We start from the raw sequence: 25,872 nt of genomic DNA, 5'->3' as shown, positions 1-25,872 counted from the left end.
AGGGGATGGGAAGGGATGGGAAAGGGTTGGGAAGGGGATGGGAAGGGTTGGGGAGGGAATGGGAAGGGATGGGAAAAGGTTGGGAAAGGGATGGAAAGGGATGGGAAAGGGGTTGGGGATGGAAGGGTTTGGAAGAGGATGGAAGGGATGGGGATGGATGGGAAGAAATGGGAAGGGTCTGGAAGGGGATAGGTAAGGGATGGAAAGGGATGAGAAAGGGTTGGGAAGGGGATGCCGTTATCCCGGATTCCCTGGTGTGCAGATTGTGTGGATGTGCCTGGGCACAGCTGGATGTGCTCTGCTTGGTTGCTGGGGTGGGCATGGCTTGGCACGGCACGGGACACACAGAATGGCACGGGACACAGAGCATGGAATGGAGCACGGAACGTGGAATGGGGCATGGAATGTGGCATGGCATGGGACACAGAACATGGAACGGGACACAGAACACGGCAAGGGAGAACACAGCATGGCAGCGGACACACAACATGGTCCAGGACACAGAGCATGGCACGGGACATGGAGTGTGGCACGGCCTGGGATACAGAGCATGGCACAGGACACAGAGCATGGCACAGGACACAGAGCATGGCACGGGACATGGAGTGTGGCACGGCCTGGGATACAGAGCATGGCACAGGACACGGCAGGGCTCTGCAGCAGGGAGCGGGGCCGGGAGCTCGGGAATGCCGCTGGGAACGGCGCTGCTGCAATCCCGGGGCAGGATTCCCCCATCCCAGCCCTCTCCCTGCACCTCCCAGCCCCGGCAGGAGCAGAAGTGCCAGTGGAAGGGAGGGATGGGGTTTGGGATGGCCCGGCAGGAGCCCAGCCCTCGGCAGCACATCCCACGGGAGGGGGAGATGCCGAGGGCTGGGAATTCCTCCCATCCATCCTGGGCTCCATCCCACCTCCAGCACCAGCCCCCAGCTCGGGGGTCCCTGTCAGGGCAGTCCTGTGCCCCCCAACCCTCCCCACTCCTGCCTTTCCCCCCACCTCCGCGACATTCCATGGATCAGAGGGTTTAGAGACACTTGGCTTGCAGTTGAGCTTCAGTACATTGACTTTTTATTCTTTTTTTTTTCTCTTTTTGGCCCTTTTTTACAAAAAACCAGTGGTAGTTATTAACAGCTGTACAGATTCTGCTACATACTTTGGTGTGAAGTTGGGAGCCCGGCTCCGGGCAGCTCCGGAACGCGCAATTCCTGCATTTCCCTCCTGCCATTCCGGGGAGAAAAACCAAGCAGCCGAGCTGCAGCCCCCTGGGAGCCCGGGGGACACCAGCTGGGGGTGTCCCCACTGCCGGGGGGGGCCCTGGGGACAGGGCAGAGCCCCCCAGCCCTTCCCAGCACAGCCCCCTCCGTGCGGAGCGCGGCGCTCCCAAGGCCACGGAGCCGGGAATGCTGTGCCCAGGGTCAGGGTGCAGCAAGGGGCAGAGCTGCCCCCCACAGATCCCAAAATCCGACCCCAAAGCACCCCAGGGCCCCTCCAGGGCGCTGCTGGCCCCAGGGGCAGTGGTTAATCTGAGCCAGACCACCCTCAAACGCCTTTCCCTAACAGCAGCTCTAGAGAACTTTTCCTTCCTCGGATCCCAAAGCGATCCCAACCTTCCCACGGAGCCAGCCCGGCCTGGGACATTCCCTCAGCTCAGCCCAGAACCCTCTCATTCCGATGGGAGCACCAGGAGAGCTCTCCTCCTCCTCCCGCCCCGGGAGCAGCCGGAGGGATGGGATGGCACGGAGCTCCTGGGAAGGCTGCAATTCCAGCTCCCTCCTCGCCCTCCTCCTCTCCCCCCTCTCCAAACCGGTCTCCCCTCAACCCCTCGACACAAAAAAACATTTGTTGTTTTTTTTTTTTTTTTTACCTTTTGGACCAGATCCAACTCGCCAAAAATAATCCATAAAAATGTGGTATAAAAATCCTCTGCCGTGTGCTACGATACAGGTGAGCACTTCTGCTACACAAATACTTTTATTTTCCCGTTAGGTCTTCGTTCTTGGCTTTTTTTTTTTTTTTGTCTTTTTTTTTTTTTTGTCCTTTTTGGAACCCTTTAGTACAAAAGGCCTGTGGGGGGAGGGAGTTGCTCCATAAAACCAGAAGACACAAGACCATAAAGCCCACAAGGACCACAAACAGCCCCCCACCACACACAAACCCTACTTGTTAGTAAACTTTTCGCTTTTAAAAAAAACTGTATTTTTTTTTTTTTGTCTTTTTTTTTTTTTTTTCAAGGTTATCAATTCTAATTCTTTACTTTCATTTGAATACAAAACACATAAGTTTGCTATTATCTTTCGTGGCTCCCTGAGCTGAATTTTCTAAGCTTTCTTTGAAATCACTCCTCATTTGCTTCTGTCCGAAGACCAAGAAGGGCTTGCGTGGGCTTCCCCTTTTCTTCAAACATCCAAGCATGGGGAAAAAAACACAAAAAAAACAAAAAAAAAAAAAGAAAAAAGGGTGAATCCATAAATCCATCTATAAAAAACAACCCCCAAGGTGATTGTGTTGATGTCCCGTCAGTAGCTGAGGATCCCAGCGATTCCCCACCATCACTAACACACCACGCACGACAGGAGGAACAACTTTTCACCAGTGGACATCTCTGCTCAGCCTGGATGGCAAAGTCCCCACGGACACTCCCGGAGGGGGGAAGGAAAAGGGGGGGAAAAAACCCCCCAAAAAAACAACAACAACAACAAAAAAATAAAACCAACCAAAAAAAAACCCCAGAATAAAATTGCCACCACCAAAACCATCAGTGGAATACAATTACAGCAGACAAAAATACACAGCTAAGTGTACTGGGAGGGTCCCCCCTTCCCACGCTATTTCCTAGTCCAGTATTTACATTTTTCACAAGTCTTATGCAGGATGCACAAAAAAAAAGTCCCAATAAAAAAGGAGTCCTTTATAGTGCCACCAAAGCCAGACGGAAAGAACCGGAAAACCAAAAAAAAAAAAAAAAATCAGAAGGAACTCCAAAACCTTAAAACCAAATAAAAATCCGTGTAGGGCTTCCATGTGTGCCAGAGTTGCAGATCTCCAAATAAATCCGAGTGTGGCGGGTGCCGGGCGGAGCTGGGCCGGGCCCGGGGCCTCCCCTGGGCATTCCCGGAGCATTCCCGAGGGATGCACATCCCAGGATCAGTAGATGACCTCGTAGACCGTGGCCTTCTTGTCCCCAGAGCCCGTGACAATGTACTTGTCATCCGCAGAGATGTCACAGCTCAGCACGGACGAGGATTCCTTGGACTGGGAAAGCAGGAAGGGAGAGAAGCCATTAGGGTGGGAGGGAGAGAGAACCCAGCAGGGTGGGAGGGAGAGAGAACCCAGCAGGGTGGGAGGGAGAGAGAACCCAGCAGGGTGGGATGGATGCCCAGCAGGGTGGGAGGGAGAGAGAACCCAGCAGGGTGGGAGGGAGAGAGAACCCAGCAGGGTGGGATGGATGCTCCACGCTCCCAGCAGGGTGGCAGGGATGCTCCATGCTCCCAGCAGGGAGGGATGGATGCTCCATGCTCCCAGCAGGGAGGGAGGGATGCTCCATGCTCCCAGCAGAGTGGGAGGGATGGATGCTCCATGCTCCCAGCAGGGTGGGAGGGATGCTCCATGCTCCCAGCAGGGTGGCAGGGATGCTCCATGCTCCCAGCAGGGTGGCAGGGATGCTCCATGCTCCCAGCAGGCAGGGATGGATGCTCCATGCTCCCAGCAGGGTGGCAGGGATGCTCCATGCTCCCAGCAGGGTGGGAAGGATGCTCCATGCTCCCAGCAGGGTGGGAGGGATGCTCCATGCTCCCAGCAGCATCCATGCTGAGGGCAGCACCACATCCCAGACCCCGACACCAATCCAGTTGCCCCAAAGGATCTCCCCTCTCTCCAGGAATGGGAATTGGGGAGCAGCCCCCACCCTGTGCCCTTCCCAAGCTCTCCTACCTGGAAGATGCTGGCTCCGTAGGGCGTCCTCCAGGCGTTGAGCAGGTTGTCCTTCCCAGTGCTCACAAACCACTTCCCTGCGTTGGGAATGTGGGATCAGCAGCTGAACCCTGCTGGTGCCACCTCCCCAACCCTCCCCTGTCCCCACAGTCTGTCTGAGCCCAGAGATCTGGGAGAAACAGGAAAACCTGGAGGTTCTGGGGAGTCCTGCCCAGCCCTACTCTGCTGGAAGAATCCAAATGCGGCTTCCCACCTCCAGTGGCGCTCCGTGGCCGTTTGAAGCCCAAACCAGGATGGGTTTATGGGAATAAACCCTGCCAAAACCAGGATGAGTTTATGGGAATAACCCCTGCCAAACCCAGGATGAGTTTATGGGAATAAACCCTGCCAAAACCAGGATGGCTTTATGGGAATAACCCCCACCACAGCCTGGATGGGTTTTATGGGAATAACCCAGGGAATAAACCCTGCCAAAACCAGGATGGGTTTATGGGGCTAAAGCCCACCACAACTGGGATGGGTTTATGGGAATAAACCCCAAGTGCAGCATCCCTGGGATGGATCCTGCTGGAAACATCCATGCTCAGCCCCCCTTGCTGCGCTGAGCTCTGTCCCTTCCTGCAGCTCATGGCCATCCCAGTCTCCCATCTCTGGAGGTGTCCATGGCCAGGCTGGATGGGGATGGGAGCATGCTGGGATAGCGGGAAGATATCCCAATGTAAGGTTCCACCCAACCCCAAACATTCCATGATTCCACAATCCCCATCCATGAGGACGTCCCGGGGTGGGGTGAGGTGCAAGGTGCCGCAGGGCTGAGCTCTAAGGTCTCTCCCAGCCCAGCCCAGTCCTGCCCAGCCCAGGGTGCCCAGCCCAGGGTGCCCAGCCCTGCCCAGGGTGCCCAGCCCAGGGTGCCCAGCCCTGCCCAGGGTACCCAGCCCAGGGTGCCCAGCCCTGCCCTGCCCAGGGTGCCTGCCCTGCCCAGAGTGCCCAGCCCTGCTGCTCACCGCAGTAGGCGAATTTGAGGGAGAGCACGCAGCTCTCGTGCAGGTGCAGCTGGTACTTGTCGGGCTTGGTGTGGTGCAGCACCTCCACGTTGCTGCTCTCCATGCCCACCGCCAGCCACTCGCCCGTCGGGCAGTATCCCAGAGAGAAGATCTGCAGATGGAAGTGGGAGAGGGGGAGATCAGCGGGAATTCCCGGCCCCCCCGCGGAAGGGTGGGATGAGAGATCCTCAAGGTGCCTCTCCCACCCCAACTGTTCTGGGATCTGTGGCACTGCTGGAGCTGCTGGCCAGCCCCGGATGGATGGAGCAGGTGGGGAGAGGCAGACCCCTGGGTTGGGATGGCTCCATCCCCATGGATACTGCTGCCCTTGCCAATGGGACACAAGGTCCCAGCCCTGCCCCTCTGGACCAGGCTCTGCTGGAGGAGGCGGGATCCTGATCCCTGACCCCTCTCTCATCTCATTCCCAGGGCACCCAGAGAACCCTGTTTTATCCACAGGCATCCCATGGGAAGAGCTGCTTCCTCGACAGCAGCCTCATCCTGCAAGGATGGAAAAGAGGAGCTGGCACAAGATCCGGGCAGCCCCACGGCCCCAGCATTCCCGGGCCACCCCAAAACCAGCAGGAACAGCCACGCTCGGAGCTCCCAGGGCTGTTTTCCCAGCAGGAAAAGCCCCTCTGGGATCCAGGGGCCCAGCAGGACCCCGTGTTTCCCGCAGGGATGGATCCCTGACCCCTGTGTCCTGCTCCCTGCCCACCTGGGAGGTGAAGTCGTGCTGCTGCAGCTCCCAGGGCCATTTTCCCAGCAGGAAAAGCCCCTCTGGGATCCAGGGGCCCAGCAGGAGCCCGTGTTTCCCGCAGGGATGGATCCCTGACCCCTGTGTCCTGCTCCCTGCCCACCTGGGAGGTGAAGTCGTGCTGCTGCAGCTCCCAGGGCCATTTTCCCAGCAGGAAAAGCCCCTCCGGGATCCAGGGGCCCAGCAGGAGCCCGTGTTTCCCGCAGGGATGGATCCCTGACCCCCGTGCCCTGCTCCCTGCCCACCTGGGAGGTGAAGTCGTGCTGCTGCAGCTCCCAGGGCCATTTTCCCAGCAGGAAAAGCCCCTCCGGGATCCAGGGGCCCAGCAGGAGCCCGTGTTTCCCGCAGGGATGGATCCCTGACCCCCGTGCCCTGCTCCCTGCCCACCTGGGAGGTGAAGTCGTGCTGCTGCAGCTGCCGCCCTTCCCGCAGGTCCCAGGAGCGCACCGTGTTGTCCAGGCCCCCCGTCCACAGCTTCGTACCGTCGTGGGAGATGTCTATGCAGCTGGCCCCGTCCGTGTGCCCTTGGAATTGCCTTGGGAGCAGAAAAAGATCTTGGAATTCTGCAAGGGCAGCGCTAGAAAAAGCGCTGAGCTGCGTTCAAGGTGCTCGGATGAGGTTTGTGTGGCTCATCCACACCAAGTATTCCTGGAAATCCATCCAGGAGCATCCTGGGCTGAGGAGCACCAGCCTGGCCAAGGACGGGGCTGGTTTAGGGATGAGCACCAGGAGATGGGGCAGCACCACCAGAGGGTGTTCCTGGCTCCAGCCCAGAGAGGGCGGGGGACTCCCTGTCCCTGGAATGCTTAAGGCCAGGTTGGACTCGGAACAACCTGGGATAGTGGGAGGTGGTTTTGCCCAAGGAAAAGAGGAAAGGGACCATGATGGGGGGGGGAAGAGGAAAAGGGACCATGATGGGCAGAAGAGGAAAAGGGACCATGATGGGGAGAAGAGGAAAGGGACCATGATGGGGAGAAGAGGAAAAGGACCATGATGGGGAGAAGAAAGAGATGGCAATGGGGTGGGGAAAGAGGAAAAGAGACACTGATGGAAGGAAGAGGAAAAGGGACACTGACAAAAGGAGAATAAGAGGGACATTGCGGGGGAAGAGGAAAGGGATGTGACAAGAAGGAAAGGACATAACAAAAGAAGAGGAAAGACATGGATGGAAGGAGAGGAAAAGGGACACGGACAAAAGGAAAGGGACCTGACAAAGGAAAGGGACATGAAAGGAGAGAAAGGGACATTGCGGGGGAAGAGGAAAAGGGACACTGACAAAAGGAGAATAAGAGGGACATTGACAAAAAGAAGAGGAAAAGAGACATTGATGGAAGGAAGAGGAAAAGGGACACTGACAGAAGGAACACTGACAAAAGGAAGAGGGAAAGGGACATTGTGGATGAAGGGGTAAAGGAACACCGACAAAAAGAGAAGAAAAAGGACATTGTGGGGGAAGAGGAAAAGGAACGCTGACAGGAGAAGACGAAAAGGAACGTGACGGGATAAAAACGACTTTTAGGATAAAAAGGACCTCTAAGGTCCCTCCCAGCCCAGGAGGGCCGAGCAGCAGGACCGCGGCGGGGCTCACCTGACGAGGGTCTGGTTGTGCAGGTCCCAGACGGCGATGTTGCCGTCGCTGCAGCACGAGAAGCACACCTTGGCGTCGGGGCTGATGGCCAGCGCGTAGCAGGCGGGCGCCGAGGACGTCAGCTCGGCCTTGATGCGCGGCGTGGGCGACGCCAGGTCCCAGATGGTCAGGGTGCTGGCCTCGCCCCCCACGATCAGCGTGCGGCCGTCCGGCAGCAGCTTGCAGGAGCGGATGTAGTTATCCCTGTTCTGGGGACACACGGCACCGTCAGGGACAGCCTGGGGACGGGGCAGGTGGGGATGGAAGGGAAAGGGCACGGAGGGAAGGGGTGTCGTGGGGGTGAGAGGAAAAGGGATGTGGAGAGGGAAGAGGAAAGGGAGTGCAAGGGGGTGGGAAAAGAGGAAAAGGGATGTTGGTGGGGAAAGAGGAAAAGGGACGTTGGTGGGGACAAGAGGAAAAGGGACGTTGGTGGGGAAAGAGGAAAAGGGACGTTGGTGGGGACAAGAGGAAAAGGGACGTTGAAGTGGGGAGAAGAGGAAAAGGGATGTTGGTGGGGGACAAGAGGAAAAAGGGACGTTGGTGGGGAAAGAGGAAAAGGGACGTTGGTGGGGGACAAGAGGAAAAAGGGACATTGGTGGGGGAGAAGAGAAAAAGGACTGTTGGTGGGGAAAGAGGAAAAGGGACGCTGGTGGGGAAAGAGGAAAAGGGACCTCTGATGGGGAAAGAGGAAAGGAGACGTTGATGGAAGACAAGAGTAAAAGGGACATTGGTGGGGAAAGAGGAAAAGGGACGTTGATGAGGAAAGAGGAAAAGGGACGTTGATGAGGACAAGAGGAAAAGGGACATTGATGGAGACAAGAGGAAAAGGGACGTTGATGGAGGACAAGAGGAAAAGGGATGTTGATGGGGAAAGAAGAAAAGGGACGTTGGCGGGGGAGAAGAGGAAAAGGGATGTTTCAAGACGGAAAGAGAGATAACAGGAAGAGGAATAAGACAGTAACACAAGACAAGGAGTTGGTAATGGGGAAGAGCAACAGGATGTTAAGGGGGGAAGAGGAAAGGGCGGGTAGCAGGGAAAGAGGAAACACAGATGGCAATGTGGGGAAGAGAGGTTGATTTTAATGGGGCGAAGATTGACGTTAACGGGGCGAAGACGATGAACATCAGAGGCGGGTGAAGGCAGGGGACACAGCCCTGGGGACTCCCGCCCTCACCAGGCAGTCCAGCTGTGAGATGGGGCTCTTGCTGCCGGGCTGGCTGATGTCCCAGATCTTGACGCAGCCCTTGCCGCCGGTGTAGACGTGGCGGGTGGGGTTGCTGATGGTGACGGCGCACACCACCTCGCCGTGGCTCAGCGTGTTGATCTGCCGCGCGTGCCGCGGGATGCCCGGCCCCGCCAGCGCGTCGTGCGGGAACGGCACCGGCTGCATCTGCCCGTCCGCGCTCACGTGGAACGAGTAGGCCCTGCCGGGGTGGGAAAGGGCTCAGCTCCAGGGATGGAGCTTGGGGGGGCTGGCACACCGTGCCCACAGTGCCAGCCCTGGGTCAAGGCCTCCCTCGTCTCCCTCCCGGCCACTCGTCCCCTCCGATCCCACAAAAATCCAAGCGGGACTTACGGTTTCCCTCCGGGGATGGACGCCAGGCTGGAGGGCAGGCCTGGGGCTCGCATGGGTGGGTGAGGGTCAAACCCGACCTGCCAAGAGATGCACGGACACGGGTGAGGCCAGGAATGCCACACAGCTTCCCATCCACGACCCCCGGGGACACTGGGCAGCTCCTGCTTTCCCCTGCTGCTCAAAGCTAATTGGCATTTCCCCCTGGCAGGAAGGGGAACCAACCAAAGGGGTCTGCAAGAACCAGGTGGTACCAGCTCCCTCTTCCCTGTGCTGTTCCCAAGCCCTCAGGGATGGATTCAGCCACGTTGTGCCCAGCACCCCAAGGGCAGAGACACCAATCTCTGCTTTAATGGCAACGTTTGACTCCTTGTTCTGCCTTAAAACAGGAGTTTAGTGGGAGGAATGGGAAGGGGGTTGAGGAATGGGATAAGGGGGTTGAGGAATGGGATAAGGGGGTTGAGGAACGGGAAGGAGAAACCCCAATCCAGTGGCACATGCACGTCACCCCACAAAGAAGCATCTCCATCCCCACCCCTTCGATCCAAAGCACAGCTGGCTCTGAGCAGGGACCCCAACCTCCCAGCCCCCAGGAGCCCCCCCAGCCCTCCCCCCAGCGAGAAAGGAGCTAAAAGTGCTACGTACAGCTCCAAAGCTCACCATTGGCGACCGGCCGTAGGCGGCGGCGGCGGCGGCAGCGGCGCTCATCTGCGGGGGGAGGTTGTGCAGCCCCGCGTAGGCGCCGGGGCTCGTCAGGGACCCGTTCATCTCGTGGTGCCCCATCATGGCAAAGGGCGCCGCGTAGGAGCCCGCGATGGAGATGGGCGTCCGCAGGGCCGAGGCTGCCAGAGGGGGGGCAGAGTCAGGGCTGGGACAGGGGCAGGGAGCGGGGACACGCGGGCACGGAGCGGGGACACGCGGGCACGGAGCGGGGACACGCGGGCACGGAGCCGGGGACACGCGGGCACGGAGCGGGGACACGCGGGCACGGAGCGGGGACACGCGGGCACGGTGCGGGGACACGCGGGCACGGAGCGGGGACACGCGGGCACGGAGCGGGGACACGCGGGCACGGAGCCGGGACACGCGGGCACGGAGCCGGGGACACGCGGGCACGGTGCGGGGACACGCGGGCACGGTGCCGGGACACGCGGGCACGGTGCCGGGACACGCGGGCACGGAGCCGGGGACACGCGGGCACGGAGCCGGGGACACGCGGGCACGGAGCCGGGGACACGCGGGCACGGTGCCGGGACACGCGGGCACGGAGAGGGGACACGCGGGCACGGAGCCGGGACACGCGGGCACGGAGCCGGGGACACGCGGGCACGGAGAGGGGACACGCGGGCACGGAGCCGGGACACGCGGGCACGGAGCGGGGACACGCGGGCACGGAGCGGGGACACGCGGGCACGGAGCGGGGACACGCGGGCACGGAGCCGGGGACACGCGGGCACGGAGCAGAGCAGAGCACAGCCACGGAAAAACCCAACACCGTGCAGTCCAACCCCTGGCCCAACACCACCTTCCTCCCAGCCCGGAGCACTGAGGGCCACATCCCTGCACACCTCCAGGGATGGGGTCTCCACCACCTCTCCCTGGGCACTCTTTTCTCAAGGAAATTTCTCCTGATGTCCAATCTGAACTTCCTCTAGCACAGCCTGAGGCTGCGTCCCCTCATCCCAATCCCGCTCACTCTGTGACCAGACCTCCCTCCTCACCCCATCGGATTAGGTCCCCCATCAACCTCATTCCCCATAAACCTGACTCCCCATAAATGCAATCCCCCAGAGCTGCCGTTCCCCGTGGACAGGGACGAGCCCAAGCCGTGCTGGGGACAATGGTGACACTGCGGTGACACTGGTACCCACCCAGGGGGTCCATGCCGCTGGGTTTGCCAGGCATGGGCCGCAGCCCCGGGGTGCTGCTGGTGCCCGGGGTGGGAGCGTCGTTCCTGGGCGTCGGAGTGTTGGACTTGAGGCCGGGCGTGGAGGATTTGTCGTTCTGGGGGGAGAAGGGATGGAGAAGGAGGGGTGAGCTCCAGCTGCTGGGACCCACAGCCTGCCCCAGGGATGCCCAGAGGGGACGTACGTGGCCCAGGTCCTTGGTCTTGGAGGAGGGAGTGCTGCTGGAGGAGGCCACCGAGGCCGGGCTGTTGGGAGCGTCGCCCTTCTTCAGCCCACGGGCTTTGTCCAGGCCGTTCTCCGGGGGGGAATGGGCCGGGCTCACCCGGGGCGTGGCAGGGTCCTGTGAGGTGGGAAAAGCCTTGGAATTCCCACAGGAGGAAGGAAGGGCTCCCTCCAGCTTCCCCTTCAGGCCGGTGTTGGGAGGTTCCTAAGGAATCACCTCCCGCATCCCAAACCCAGAGCTCACCTCATTGGAGACATCCACCACCAGGTCATCGCTCTTGTCACCATCGCTGTCCTGGAACACAAAGCGTGTCACACCCTGCAGAGAGCTCCAAAACCTGGGGGGGATCAGCCCCCGAGGAGCCAAAGCACCCCCAAGAGCAGCGGGACACTTGGGCAGGAGATCAGGGGAAATCCTTTCATGGAAAAGCTGGTCAGGTGTTGGAAGGGGCTGCCCAGGGCAGGGGGCAGTCAGACAGGGGAGTGGATGTGGCACTTGGGGACATGGATTGTGGTGGCCTTGGTGGTGCTGGGGGATGGCTGGACCCAACAATCTCCAAGGCCTTTTCCAGCCTGAATGATCCCACGGCTCTCTGCCCCAGCTGACCCACATCAGACCCGGAAAGCACCACCCCAATCCCGCTTTCTGCCCCCAGGCGCTGCCCCGGGTGTCCCCAGAGCTGTCACTGTCACTGTCACTCACATATCGGCTCATGCTGTCCTTCTCCTCCGCTTTCCTCTTCTTGGAGTCGATGCTGTAGTCCGTGGAGCTCCGGTGCTTCTCGCTGGCCCGCAGGCTCTCCGAGGGGGACACGGAATTATTCTGTGGGGACGGGAGCAGCTTTGGAGGGGGAGCAGAAGGAAACGAGGCTCCACGAGCAGCACAGCCCTGTCCCAGCAGGGATGGGACCCCCTGATCCCCCCCGTGCCACAGGATCTGGGGGACAGATCAACACCAGCCTTGCTGGGAGCACTGGGAATGCTGTGAGGAATCCCATGGACACCTGAGCTCCTTTGCTGCAAGAGCAGGAAAATGCAGGAGGAGGTTGTTTATGAAAACATCTGGGAAAAGCCACATGGCCAGGAATGGCAGAGGCCAGCGACCATGGCACAGCTCTGCTCACTGGGAATTCTGTCCTTGCCTCAAGCAGCAAAGCCCAGGACATGCTGGCATTCCCAGGAAAGCTCCAGAGCCCAGGAGTTCTCCCTCTGGCAGAGCTGGGAGTCTCAGCCAGGAGAAACAAAGGTATGGCTGGAACCAAAGGACATCCACAAAATGTCCTGGAAAACCCATGTGACCAGGAGTGCCGTGGCACAGGGGGAATTTTGCCTTTGCTCTAAGCAGCAAAGCCCAGGAGATGTCGGCATTCCCAGGAAACGCTGGAGGAAAACAGCAGCACAACAAGGAGGATGCATGGCTCTGATCCTGCATTCTCCCCCCTCAGCCCCTGGGAGCAGCAGGATCCATCCCTGTTCTCTCCCTGCACATTCCCTGGGAGCAGCAGGATCCATCCCTGTTCTCTCCCTGCACATTCCCCGGAAGCAGCAGGATCCATCCCTGTTCTCTCCCTGCACATTCCCTGTGATCAGCAGGATCCATCCCTGTTCTCTCCCTGCACATTCCCCGGAAGCAGCAGGATCCATCCCTGTTCCCTCTCTGCACATTCCCTGGGAGCAGCAGGATCCATCCCTGTTCTCTCCCTGCACATTCCCTGGGAGCAGCAGGATCCATCCCTGTTCTCTCCCTGCACATTTCCTGGGAGCAGCAGGATCCATCCCTGTTCTCTCCCTGCACATTCCCTGGGATCAGCAGGATCCATCCCTGTTCTCTCCCTGCACATTTCCTGGGAGCAGCAGGATCCATCCCTGTTCTCTCCCTGCACATTCCCTGGGAGCAGCAGGATCCATCCCTGTTCTCTCCCTGCACATTCCCTGGGATCAGCAGGATCCATCCCTGTTCCCTCACTGCACATTCCCTGGGAGCAGCAGGATCCATCCCTGTTCTCTCCCTGCACATTCCCTGGGAGCAGCAGGATCCATCCCTGTTCTCTCCCTGCACATTCCCTGGGAGCAGCAGGATCCATCCCTGTTCCCTCCCTGCACATTCCCTGTGATCAGCAGGATCCATCCCTGTTCTCTCCCTGCACATTCCCTGGGAGCAGCAGGATCCATCCCTGTTCCCTCTCTGCACATTCCCTGGGAGCAGCAGGATCCATCCCTGTTCCCTCTCTGCACATTTCCTGGGAGCAGCAGGATCCATCCCTGTTCTCTCCCTGCACATTCCCTGGGAGCAGCAGGATCCATCCCTGTTCCCTCCCTGCACATTCCCTGTGATCAGCAGGATCCATCCCTGTTCTCTCCCTGCACATTCCCTGTGAGCAGCAGGATCCATCCCTGTTCCCTCTCTGCACATTCCCTGGGAGCAGCAGGATCCATCCCTGTTCTCTCCCTGCACATTCCCTGGGAGCAGCAGGATCCATCCCTGTTCTCTCCCTGCACATTCCCTGGGAGCAGCAGGATCCATCCCTGTTCTCTCCCTGCACATTCCCTGGGAGCAGCAGGATCCATCCCTGTTCCCTCCCTGCACATTCCCTGGGAGCAGCAGGATCCATCCCTGTTCTCTCCCTGCACATTCCCTGGGATCAGCAGGATCCATCCCTGCTCTCTCCCTGCACATTCCCTGTGATCAGCAGGATCCATCCCTGTTCTCTCCCTGCACATTCCCTGGGATCAGCAGGATCCATCCCTGTTCTCTCCCTGCACATTCCCTGGGAGCAGCAGGATCCATCCCTGTTCTCTCCCTGCACATTCCCTGGGATCAGCAGGATCCATCCCTGTTCCCTCTCTGCACATTCCCTGGGATCAGCAGGATCCATCCCTGTTCTCTCCCTGCACATTTCCTGGGATCAGCAGGATCCATCCCTGTTCTCTCCCTGCACATTCCCTGGGATCAGCAGGATCCATCCCTGTTCTCTCCCTGCACATTCCCTGGGATCAGCAGGATCCATCCCTGTTCCTCTCTGCACATTCCCTGGGAGCAGCAGGATCCATCCCTGTTCCCTCCCTGCACATTCCCTGGGAGCAGCAGGATCCATCCCTGTTCTCTCCCTGCACATTCCCTGGGAGCAGCAGGATCCATCCCTGTTCCCTCTCCTGCACATTCCCTGGGAGCAGCAGGATCCATCCCTGTTCTCTCCCTGCACATTCCTGGGAGCAGCAGGATCCATCCCTGTTCTCTCCCTGCACATTCCCTGGGAGCAGCAGGATCCATCCCTGTTCTCTCCCTGCACATTCCCTGGGAGCAGCAGGATCCATCCCTGTTCTCTCCCTGCACATTCCCTGGGAGCAGCAGGATCCATCCCTGTTCTCTCCCTGCACATTCCCTGGGAGCAGCAGGATCCATCCCTGTTCCCTCTCTGCACATTCCCTGGGAGCAGCAGGATCCATCCCTGTTCTCTCCCTCCCCAGTTCCCAGGAGCAGCAGGATCCATCCCCGTTCCCTCCCTGCACATTCCCTGGAGCAGCAGGATCCATCCCTGTTCTCTCCCTGCCCATTCCCAGGAGCAGCAGGATCCATCCCTGTTCTCTCCCTGCACATTCCCTGGGAGCAGCAGGATCCATCCCTGTTCCCTCTCTGCACATTCCCTGGGAGCAGCAGGATCCATCCCTGTTCCCTCTCTGCACATTCCCTGGGAGCAGCAGGATCCATCCCTGTTCTCTCCCTCCCCAGTTCCCAGGAGCAGCAGGATCCATCCCCGTTCCCTCCCTGCACATTCCCTGATCCATGCCCGCCCCCCCAGCCTGCCAGCGCCGCCGAGCAGCGCCGCTCCCGCGCCGTGCCTGCCTTTCTTCCCCGGCTGAAAGGGAGAACCAAAGCAGTTCATGTTTCTCCTCGGTCCCCACTAAGCAGCTTTGGATAACACGGAGCTCTTTCTTCCCAGGCAGTCATGCTGAAAACCCTCGCAGCTCCCAGAGAATCATGTCAGGCATTTAGAGGCATCGATCCATTCAGCCCCGCTCCTGGCCCGCCGCCAAGGAACTAAATATTTTTTATTGCACAGGCAAAGGCTGGGGAAAATATGAATGACTAACGCTGATTATCGCACACATTAAACCTCCACGGGGAATACCCCGGCTCGCAGTTTATGGATTGGGAAGCTGCCCGGCTCCGACGGCCCCCTGCCCGCCCGAGGAGGGGGTTAATGGTGCCCAATTCCCCTCGCAGAGCACTTCCCTTCCCCGCTCTCCAAAGGGCCGTTTGTGGGCTCGGGGCTGGCAGGAAATCGCTGCCAAGCCGCAGCTCAGCCCGCCTTTGTCCTGGCAGCTTTTCACACGGAATGCTGGGCTCGGGAACGAGCTCCGGGATCACCGAGCCCCACCTGGACCCAGCCCCACCTGGACACAGCCCCACATGGTGAGCGGCACAGAGAGCTCAGGGACACGGCCAGGCCCTGCCTGGACACCTGCAGCGCCTCCCTGCGCTGCCCCTTCCGAGCCTCACAGCCCTTCCCGTGCAGGAATTCCTCCTGATCTCCCATTTTCCCTCAACACCGGGGTGGGGAGGTGCTGGCTCAGCCCCATTCCATGAGCAGGGCAGCCCCCACCCGGCTCCTGCCTCCCTCCCCATCCTCTCCATCCCCACTCCCAGGGAATCCATGCCAAGGGCAGCCTCTGAGCTGTCTCCAAAATCCAGGGATTTCCCTGGTTAGGAGCTGCTTGAGCTTCCAAGTCCTGCATAATTTGGAGAAATAACCAACCCCATCCCAGACTGGGTGAGCCTATGGGGGAGGGATCAGGAATGTCCCAGCTTCCCTGAGCACCCAGGGGTCCTGGGTCTGACCACCCATTCCAAAATGATGGAATTTCCTGATGTTCTGCCACAAGCCAAGGGATTTAAATCACATTTCCAAACCACCACCACAGAGAAGGTGACTCTGCTCATCCCAGCACAGCTCTCCCAGGCAGGATGAGGGATTTTATTGCCTGGTTTATTATTTAATAAGACCTGTGCCAAAGGCAGCCCTGCAGCTCCCAGCCACCAGGCGGGATTTTAAGGGATAAATCAAACTCAGCCGTGCAGCCAGCAGAAAGCGGGAGCAAAAGGAAGGAATGGGACTTACTGCACTTGAGTCTCGCTCTTCAGGAGATGCCAGGGCAGAGGGGAGGGCACGGCCAAAACAGAGACAGGAAAATAAAGCAAGTTAGGATAAGTCTTAAAACCGGAAAAATAAACCCAGAACCTCCTCGTGCTCTGAACTCAAACCCTCAAACTCAAGCCCTGCCTGGGCTGTCTCCAGCTTTAGAATCTCCCTCCATCCATCTCTCCCATCCCATTCCTGCCCCTTTCTGTCCATGTGAAGTATGTGGCCAAACACAGCTGGAAATGCCCTGGATCCAAAGGGAATGGCAGCAGTGCCGGGTGTCTGTCCCTGGAGTCACCCCAGTCCCCTGGGGGCACAGCTCCACACTCAGGAGGGGGTCCAGCCCTTCCTTTGTAACATTCCCCCGGGATCTCTGGCAATCTGAATCCTGGCAGGAAAAGGAATGGAGCAGGAGCATGGCTACCTAGAGCTCTGTCTCACTGCTTTTCCCCCACCCCAAATCCCCCAGCAGAGCCCAAGAGCTCAGGGGGGCTGTGGGAGAGTGGAAATATCCCAAATCCTCCCGTGCTGGTGGGCAGGGGGGTCTGCCAGGGCAATCCTGGTGTGCAGCTGGATCCACAGCTCCTTCCACCTGCTAACAAATGGTCAGATCCCAAATAACGGGAAAAAGCACCAAGTTCCTGCTGCACAGAGCTGGATCCCTCTCCGCGGGAAGGCTCTGCTGATGATGGAGAGGAGGAGGAAGAGCAGGAGGGTGAAGGCTGCTTTCCCATTAAGGCACAGTACAGGAATTGCAGCCAGGCTCCACCAGAGGTTGAGCATCATTTTAGGGAATTCTGCATCCCTGAGAGAGCAATCCCACGATATGAATGCAGCTGACCCGAGGGATGGGGTGGTGGGGAATGAGTCACGACAGGACCAGGGAGTTCCCCCAACATCTGAGGGACCTGGAGCAACTCCTGAGGAGGCCGCAGAGCTACTCCAAGGGCTGGAGCCAGGCTGGGAGAGCTGGGAATGTTCACCTGGGGAAGAGAAGGCTCCATGGGGAGCTCAGAGCCCCTTGCAGGGCCTAAAGGGGCTCCAGGAGAGCTGGAGAGGGACTGGGAGATGGGACAGGAGACTGGGAATGGCTTCATGGTGGGAAAGTGGAGATTAGGGATATTGGGACGGAATTGTTCCCTGTGAGGGTGGTGAGACTCTGACACAGGTGGCAGAGGGCGCCCAGACAGCTGGATCCCTGGAAGTGTCCAAATCCAGCTTGGAGCCCACTGAGACAGTGGGATGTGTCCCTCTCCAGGAGAGCTGGAGAGGGACTGGGAGATGGGACAGGAGACTGGGAATGGCTCCACGGTGGGAAAGTGGAGATTTGGGTGGGATATTGGGACGGAACTGTTCCCTGTGAGGGTGGTGAGACCCTGACACAGGTGGCAGAGGGCGCCCAGACAGCCGGATCCCTGGAAGTGTCCAAATCCAGCTCGGAGCACCCGGGTGTCACAGTTAACCTTCCTCTCCCTTCCATCCAACCCAGCCCAGGACCGTGGCACTCCCACAGCAGCAGCAGTGGCCGCAGGAGCAGCAGCCCCCTCACCTCTGTGGTCCAGGTCGTGGTGGTTCTTCTCGTCCTTGACGGCCAGGTGTGCCTGGCTGCCCAGGGCGCCGAGCGCCAGCAGCCCCGAGCTGGTGCCGGTGACCGGTGGGATCCCGGGCGGCTGGAGCCCCGAGGGGTGCGGCGGCAGCTGGACCGGGGGGCCGTGGGCGGCGTGGGACAGGTGCTGGGCCTGGAGCTGCTGCTGCTGCAACGAAAGCACCAGTGAGCCGGGAGGCAGCGGGGCAGAGGGACAGGAAGGGACGCCCCGGGAAGGGACGGCCCCGCTGGCGCCGGGAGCGGCCCCGCTGGATGCCTGGAAGGAGAAGCCCCGTTAGCAGGAGGGCAGAGGTGCCCAGGGATGTCCCCAGGGGGTAGCCGGAGGGCAGAGGTGCCCAGGGATGTCCCCAGGGGGTAGCCGGAGGGCAGAGGTGCCCAGGGATGTCCCCAGGGGGTAGCCGGAGGGCAGAGGTGCCCAGGGATGTCCCCAGGACACAGCCCAGCCCGTGGCAGAGCACACACACACAGCCCTCTGCCCGGGACAATCCTGCATTCCTGGAATGCTCCTCCCTGAGGACGTGGTTAGTCTGGCTTTTCCAGCAGTAAAAGGGATAAACAAAACCCCAGGAATCCCACCCAGGAGGCAGAGAGACTCCATGGCTGGAGGGCAGCAGCTAAACCAGTCAGAGGGAGAAAATTCCAGCACCCAGGAGCCTCCCAGCCAGCTCAGCACAGGGAAGTTCTGCTCATTTGGTCAGGAGCAGCTTCCAGGTGCTTCATGGAGGGAGGAAAATGCCACACAATGTCCTGGTCCCATCAGGATCCTGCTGCTCCCAGCCCCTTCCAACACTGGATAAATCCTGCAGGGATCCTCCATTCCCACTGTGGGGTTGGATATAACCCCCCCCCATTCCCTGGAGCTGCAGCCCAGCCAGGATGGCACAGGGCCTCCAGCTGCTCCCAGGGGTTTTTTGGGAGTGAATCCCAGCCATCCCAGCACTCCTCCAGCCATGGAGATTCACTGCCCGCTCCAGCTGAGCTGGAAACAGCTGAACTGCAGCTCTGGGGAGAGAAGGGGAAACCAGACACATTCCTTGCTTCAAACACAATCTTGGAAGAAAACCAGCTGAAATCCAAGGAGCCACTTCTGAGAGCCCCCAGGCCTGCCCTGGTCCAGCCAGGAGGGTCTTGGAGCTGGTGCTCCTGCCTGGGACCCTCCTGCCTGCACCCACAGCCCCTCCAGCAGCATTCCAGGGAAATCACGTTTGGGCATCTGAGCACAACGGGAATCACGGGCTGGGGACACCCAGAGTGAGGGGACACCCAGAGCGAGGGGACACCCGGGCTGCAGCAGAGCCCCCCCAGCCCACTCCAGGTCCCCACAACCAGCCTGGACCAGGATTTGTCCTGGGGCACTCTGAGGGGCAGGGATGGACAGCAGGACCTGCTGGCACAAGGAACAGCCCAATGGACACCCCCAGAACACATCAAAAACACCCCAGGGATGGAGGGCTCCCCAAAACACCCCGGGGATGGAGGGCTCCCCAAAATACCCTGGGGATGGAGGGCTGTCCATGCTCCCACCAGCTCCACCAAGGAAATTCCCAGCACACCTTCCCCAGAGCTGCAGGAGGTGCACCCAGGTGTCCCTGGATCCCTGGCAGTGCCCGAGGCCAGGCTGGACACTGGGGCTGGAGCAGCCTGGCACAGTGGGAGGTGTCCCTGCCACGGCAGGGCTGGCACTGGAGGGGATTTAAGGTCCTTCCAACCCAAACCATTCCATGATTCCATGAGAAGTATCCCCACACCAAGTCCACGTTTTGGGGGAACAGCCCTGGCCCATTCCCGATGGAAGGACACATTTTGGGCAGCAGAAGGTGAGTCCTGTCCCACTCCATGGACACAGCAGGACGGAGCAGGCCCTGGCTGGGTCACCCACCCCCTCCAGAGCTGCATTCTCATCCCTGTGGGATGGAGGGGGAAATCCCCATGCAGAAGAAGATTCCAGGTGGGAGCTGAGGGCAGAGGCCACAGTCCCAGGCACAGGAGATCCATGGAAGCAGCTCTGATATCCCAGCTGCAGCAGGAGCCACATGGAGAAGGCCATCAGGCCTCTGCTGGAGGAAATCCATAAATCCCTGAGCCCTCCAAAAGCAGGAGCTGGTTCTGCCAGCAGGATGGGAAGCGTCCTCAGGATGGACATTCCAGAGTGTCCCCAAACCAGGACATGGAGCACAGCTGGGGGTGAGGGGCACAAGGTCGGTCCCTTGGCAGCTCCTCAGTGCCAGGATCAATCCTCTGGCACCAAAACAAACGGAACAGATCCTTGGGGCTCTTCCCAATCCCCATTCCAGAGCATTTCCACCCATCTGAGGGAGAGGCAGGGCTGGCCATTGTAGCAGAGCATCATCCCAGAGAACAGCCCCGGGTGGTTTTCCAGCACCTCCAACCATTCCCACATTCCTCTCCTGGGAGCTCTCCATTGGTATTTCCATATTCCATCCCTGGAATACACCAACATCCAGTGGTTTACCCTCAGCAAACTCCAGCTTCCAGAAACATCTGCATGCCGTAACTCATCCCAACAGCTTTCCACCCAAAAAAGGGACGTGGCCTTGTGGAACAGCAGCACTCCAATTCCCAGGGTGTGGATGGCAATTCCAACCCTGGAATAGCCCAGGGGACAGCACAGCCCCACCACGAGCAGGGCAGCAGCACCACGGGGACAGGAATCAGCAGCTGGAGCTGCTCCAGCAGAGAAGAAAAACCTGGGATTTCTTCCTGGTCTTTAGGCTGCCAACAGGTAAATCCATCCACGGGCTCGGCCAGCTGCAGGAACAGCCCCCCACAGGTGTGGAACCAAGGCCAGGACAGCATCCCTGGGGGCCCACAGCCACATCTCCAGCTGGGTTTGGTGCTCTCCCCTCGGGCAGTGGAGAGCAGAATCCATGGGGGATATCCTGAAGCTCCATCCCCGTGTCCTGGGGAAGCCAAGGTCCCAAAGCAGGGCTGCAGAGCTCCATCCGTGTCCCAGGCAGGTCATTCCCGTGGCAAGGAGAGCAGGATGAGCCAAGGGGCCTGGGACTCATCCCAGGGTGGTGCTGCAGAATTCCCAGGTTCCCAGTGCACCATCCTTCCTGCACATCCCTCGGGAACAACGTCCTGGAGACTCCCAGGAGGGGCACAAAGCCCACCTGGCACTCGGTGGCACAAAGGTCCTGCCTGCCCCGAGTGCTCCCTGCTGGAGAGGCCTCTCCCCTCCCTTCCCATCCCTCATCCCAACCCTGGGAATGCTGTGTTCCAACAGCACCACTGGGTGAGGGCTTCCTGCAGCATCCCAGGGATGGGGAGGCTCTTTGGGAACCCCAACTCCCCCTGCCCAGGGACAAGGTCCTGCTGGACAAGTGACACACACAGCACAAGGGTCTGGAGCAGCATTCCAGGGATGGGGAGGCTCTTTGGGAACCCCAACTCCCCCTGCCCAGGGACAAGGTGGGACAAGGTCCTGCTGGACAAGTGACACACACAGCACAAGGGTCTGGAGCAGCATTCCAGGGATGGGGAAGCTCTTTGGGAACCCCAAATCCCCCTGCCCAGGGACAAGGTCCTGCTGGACAAGTGACACAGCACAAGGGTCTGGAGCAGCATTCCAGGGATGGGGAAGCTCTTTGGGAACCCCAACTCCCCCTGCCCAGGGACAAGGTGGGACAAGGTCCTGCTGGACAAGTGACACACACAGCACAAGGGTCTGGAGCAGCATTCCAGGATCGTGGCGTGACTGAGCCCATCCACAACTCAGAACCCTCAGGATGCTGCACTGGGGCTCCAGCTGAATTCCAGCAGCAGTCTGGGCTCCTCCCGTGCTGGCAGGGAGCGATGTCCCCAGTGTCCCAGGAAGCAGGAGCCTGGGGAGGGGTGACAATCCCAGACAATCCTGCACAGCCAGCCCGGGGCAGCGCCCACGGAGCTCCTCGGCGGTGCCACACAGCGATGGGGACACGGGAGGAGGTTCCAAATTTGGGAGGAAGGCTGGCAAGGAGTGTCTGCTGTGGAGTGGCTTTAATTGGATTATGTCCATCACGCTCCATGCCTTTGTTCCCGATTTAATGGTTCAGCACTTGGGCTCAGCGCCGGCGTTAAATTTAGTGAGGGAGTTTAATCATTTCCAGGGCTACAACCAAATCAAGGCTCCATTTCAGCCCAGCCTCGAGCGCAGGAGCTGCGAGACAATGGCCCAGATGCATAAAATTAACAGATCTTGACCTCAAAAGGGGCAGAAAAAGAGCTTTGCACCCTTTGAGGGGGGGTTTGGGTGTTGCAGCATCTGCACCGGGGTGTTGGGACGGGCTGGGGACAGTGGGGCCACCCAGGGCTGGGACACCAGGACACCCCAGGGCTGAGCAAACCAAGGCAGGGATGTGTCCACGTGGGCAGCCCTACAAAACAAACCTGCTGAGGGCAGGGCAAAGCACCAAATCCTCTGCATGGCGGGGACTCGAGCTGGAGCTGCCACCCAAACCAGCCCCACGCTCCAGGAGGAGCCTGGAACCATCTCTGAAAGCCACGGGAGGCCAAGGAATCACCATCCCCTCCTGCCAGCACCAACCCTGTCATAACAAACCACCCCACGCAGAGAGGGGAAGGAAAAAAACCCAAATCCTTTGGATTTTGTGTCTTTTTGGGCACCATCAGGTGCAGGAGCACAAATCCTCCACCCCAACCAGCTCCAGGGTCTGGGATGAGCCTGGAACCACCTGGAAAGCCATGGGAGACCATGGAATCATCATCCCCTCCTGCCAGCCCCAACCCTACGGTAACCAACCACTCCCTGCACAGAGGGGAGGAAAAAAGGGAAAATCCTCTGGGTTTTCTGCTCTGGGAAGCTCTGGAGCAGGGGCAGGAGCACGGAGCCAGCACCCAAAGCTGCTCCCCATCCTGGGACAAGCCGTGGAAGGCCCTGGGATCCCTCCCTGCTGGGCCAGCCCAGGGGAGATGCCTGTGATTCCTGCTGGGAGCTCGTCAGGAGGTGATTAAAGGGCTGGGCAGGCTGTTAATGACAGCAGGGCCTCGCTGTGACCCAGGGAAGCAATTATCCAGGGAATGGGGGTCACGGGCCTCCTCATCCACCTCCACTGAATTCCAATATCTGCCACTTCCAGCAGCTCCTGCTCCCTCCCCAGCCCACCCCGAACGGGTGAGGAGCAGCAGGAGGGTGCTGTGTCACCCCAAAACTCAGCTCCCATTCCGGGGGCACTTCCCAAGTGGCACCAACCCCACCACGAGGGATCCAGCTGCTTCCTCATTCCCAAGAATTGCAGGAGCCCCAGAGCACGATTCCACAGTGGGTGACACCCATAAAACACAGGAAAATGGATGGAAGAGCAAGTTAGGCACAGAGAATTACAAAGATCCTTGAAGCCTACAAGTGTAAATAGTTATTAAAAACCAAAAATAATTATAAATGAGCATTTTCTGGGAACCAGAGCAGCTCTGGAGCCACCTGCCCAGGACGTGGACTGGGAATTCCGATGTCCCGGGGTTTGCTGCAGGACCAAGGCAGTGACAGCAATCACAGAAATGATTAGAACTGTTAATTTTCAATCAGAACCCCTCAGTCTGTGCGGGGAAGGGTCAATGCATGGAACAACACCTCCGAGGGCACAGCACATTCCACACCAACAGCCCGGCAGAGACAAGCCTGGCCTCAGGGGCTGGGGAGGCTCCCACCCCAAATCCCCCCAGGAACATCCCACTGGAATCCTGGAGCTGCCAAGGAGGCAGCAGCTCCCAGCCCTGTCGTGCTGGGGGCCGGATTGGGGCAGTTTTGGGGTTTTGGGACAGCCAGGAGCTGTGGGATTGGGGCAGTTTTGGGACAGCCAGGAGCTGTGGGATTGGGGCAGTTTTGGGATGGCTGGGGACTGGGAGCCGCCCTGGGTGCCCTCCTGAGCGCAGGGTTGCCTCTGGATATGGTAAATGATAGGAATAAAAGGGGAATACACACGGTGAGAGGCAGATTGGGAAGTCCACGTACCCCGATGATAGCATTCAACTCCGTCATTGTCACTTGCTTGGCACGTTCAACAGCCTGGGCCACCTGCTGTTGGTGCTGCGGGGACACAGGGCCTGGGTCAGCCACAGCCCAGTGCAGGACCCCCCCAGGCATGGCTCCCCTTCTTCTGGGCCCTATTTCACCCGTTTTTCCCTATTTTTTTTCCCTGTTTTGGGTGCAGCAGTCCGGGGGCACCTCCGAGTTCCTCAGGGAAAAGGGGAAGCTCCTCGCAGCCTTTGGGGCTCAGTGCAGCCCCCCAGGCTGAGCAGGGCTCCTGCAGGGCCCAGCCCTGCCCATCCCAAGGGTTCTCCAGCATTCAGGAAGGATTTAAATCCCACTTCTCACATCCAACCCCCACCCAGGGGCCCAGCACTGCCTGCGAGGGAGGAAAAACCCCTGGGAGAAGCCACACGCCCTCAAGGAGGGTGTGGAGAAGTCCTTACCTCTTGTGACAGAAAAGGCATGATCTGGGCTAAAATCGTGTTCAGTCTTTTAGCAATTTCTGTCTGAAAAAAGGGAAGAGGGAAAAGCAGCAGTCAGCACCCGGCAGCAGCCTCCCACGGGTGGCACGAGGCTTCCTGGCAGCACAGCTGTGTCCCCTCCCTGCCCCTTCCCAAAATCCCCTCCCAGCAGAGGCACTGGGAGTCCCCTCAACTCTCCAGCTCAGAGACACTTCCCTGCTTCCCTGGGACACTTCCACCCCCTTCCCACCACGGGATGAGTGTCCTGGAGCAGCCTGGCAGTGTCACACAGCTGGCTCCAAGCAAACAGCCAGGCTCATCCCGGGAGCAGCTGTTGCATCCCAGGAAATCCAGGGTTTGGTGGCCCCTGCACCTCCTCCTGCTCCCAAGGCTGCAGCGGGGGTTTGGTTTTAACAAAACCCACCTTGGCAAGGCCACCTGCCTTGTGCAGGGAGCTGAGACCCCACCAGGGCTGGGGGCTCCTCTCTGCTCCCTGCCCATGGGTGGGATTCCCTTTGCCAGCCTCACATCCCGCTCTGGAAACAGCCTGGATGCACCCACACCTGCCAGCTGCACCTGGAGGAGCCCTACTGGAGGAAAAACCCCAGTGGACACCCAGCCCTTGCTGGGGATGGCTGGGACACGCTGCTCCTGCTACACCAACAACTCAACAAGCACCATCAACATTCCCAGAGGCACCATGAGCAAGGAGACACCGGGAAAATCCTGACCTGTCCCAGCCTGGAGTCACCCCCGTGGAGGGAACAACCCCACAGAGCCCAGAGCTCCAGGTCCTGCTCCAAGGGGTCCCCACAGAGCTCCCCATGGGCTGCAGAGCCACAGGGACACTGCTGGCCATCCTGTTCTCCAGAAGCACTCCCGGTGATTGGGTTACACCTGATGCTTTCCTTAGGAATTAGCTCTGTGGGAGCTTGCAGGGATGCTCCCGGTGGGATGGCCGTGTCCCTCTCCAGGGATGCTCCCGGTGGGATGGCCGTGTCCCTCTCCAGGGATGCTCCCGGTGGGATGGCCGTGTCCCTCTCCAGGGATGCTCCCGGTGGGACGGCCGTGTCCCTCTCCAGGGATGCTCCCAGCAGGACGGCCACGTCCCTCTCCAGGGATGCTCCCAGCAGGACGGCCACGTCCCTCTCCAGGGATGCTCCCGGTGGGACAGCCGTGTCCCTCTCCAGGGATGCTCCCAGGGGACAGCCGTGTCCCTCTCCAGGGATGCTCCCAGCAGGATGGCCGTGTCCCTCTCCAGGGATGCTCCCAGCAGGATGGCCATGTCCCTCTCCAGGGATGCTCCCAGCAGGATGGCCATGTCCCTCTCCAGGGATGCTCCCAGCAGGATGGCCGTGTCCCGGCTCCCAGGGGTTAACTCAGGCTGCTCCTGGCCGAGGCAGCTGTGAAAACAGCTCCAGCTCCAAGTCAAACAGGGCCGAGCGGCCGCGAGGATCCAGCACCACAACAATGGCCGGAGCCGAGCGCTGGCAGGGAATCAAACGCCCCGAAATTCCTTCCGCCAGCCCCGGCAGCTCGTTATCAACAACACAAGTGATTAGCCGGGAGAGCTCCGGCCTCCTGCTGGCAGGGAGCCTCCTTCCCAGGACAGCCACAG

At 59.6% G+C, this 25,872-nt stretch overlaps 1 protein-coding gene across 8 annotated transcripts; it reads right to left on the bottom strand.

Moving 5' to 3' along the window:
* Window positions 1–1,042: 1,042 nt before the first annotated feature.
* Window positions 1,043–24,398, bottom strand: TLE3 (TLE family member 3, transcriptional corepressor). 8 transcript variants are annotated; one of them, XM_050978290.1, is made up of 16 exons: window positions 24,237–24,398; window positions 23,776–23,850; window positions 17,748–18,060; window positions 16,178–16,194; window positions 11,761–11,880; window positions 11,302–11,352; window positions 11,020–11,175; window positions 10,800–10,932; window positions 9,574–9,770; window positions 8,932–9,008; window positions 8,530–8,779; window positions 7,316–7,563; window positions 6,115–6,262; window positions 4,932–5,082; window positions 3,928–4,004; window positions 1,043–3,249 (listed from the first exon to the last, which is right to left on the bottom strand). In XM_050978290.1, exons 1-16 carry the CDS (start codon window positions 24,255–24,257, stop codon window positions 3,142–3,144), a joined length of 2,142 nt encoding a protein of 713 aa, XP_050834247.1. In that variant the 5' UTR covers window positions 24,258–24,398; the 3' UTR covers window positions 1,043–3,141. The 8 variants fall into 8 exon arrangements, with proteins under 8 accessions (XP_050834247.1, XP_050834248.1, XP_050834249.1 ...); XM_050978291.1 differs by having other exon boundaries at window positions 9,589–9,770; XM_050978292.1 differs by having other exon boundaries at window positions 17,748–17,952; window positions 23,746–23,850; window positions 24,237–24,397.
* Window positions 24,399–25,872: the final 1,474 nt, after the last annotated feature.

Source organism: Serinus canaria, chromosome 10, assembly GCF_022539315.1.
Source record: "Serinus canaria isolate serCan28SL12 chromosome 10, serCan2020, whole genome shotgun sequence".
Lineage (NCBI taxonomy): Eukaryota > Metazoa > Chordata > Aves > Passeriformes > Fringillidae > Serinus > Serinus canaria.
This window is presented reverse-complemented; position numbering and strand designations above follow the sequence as displayed.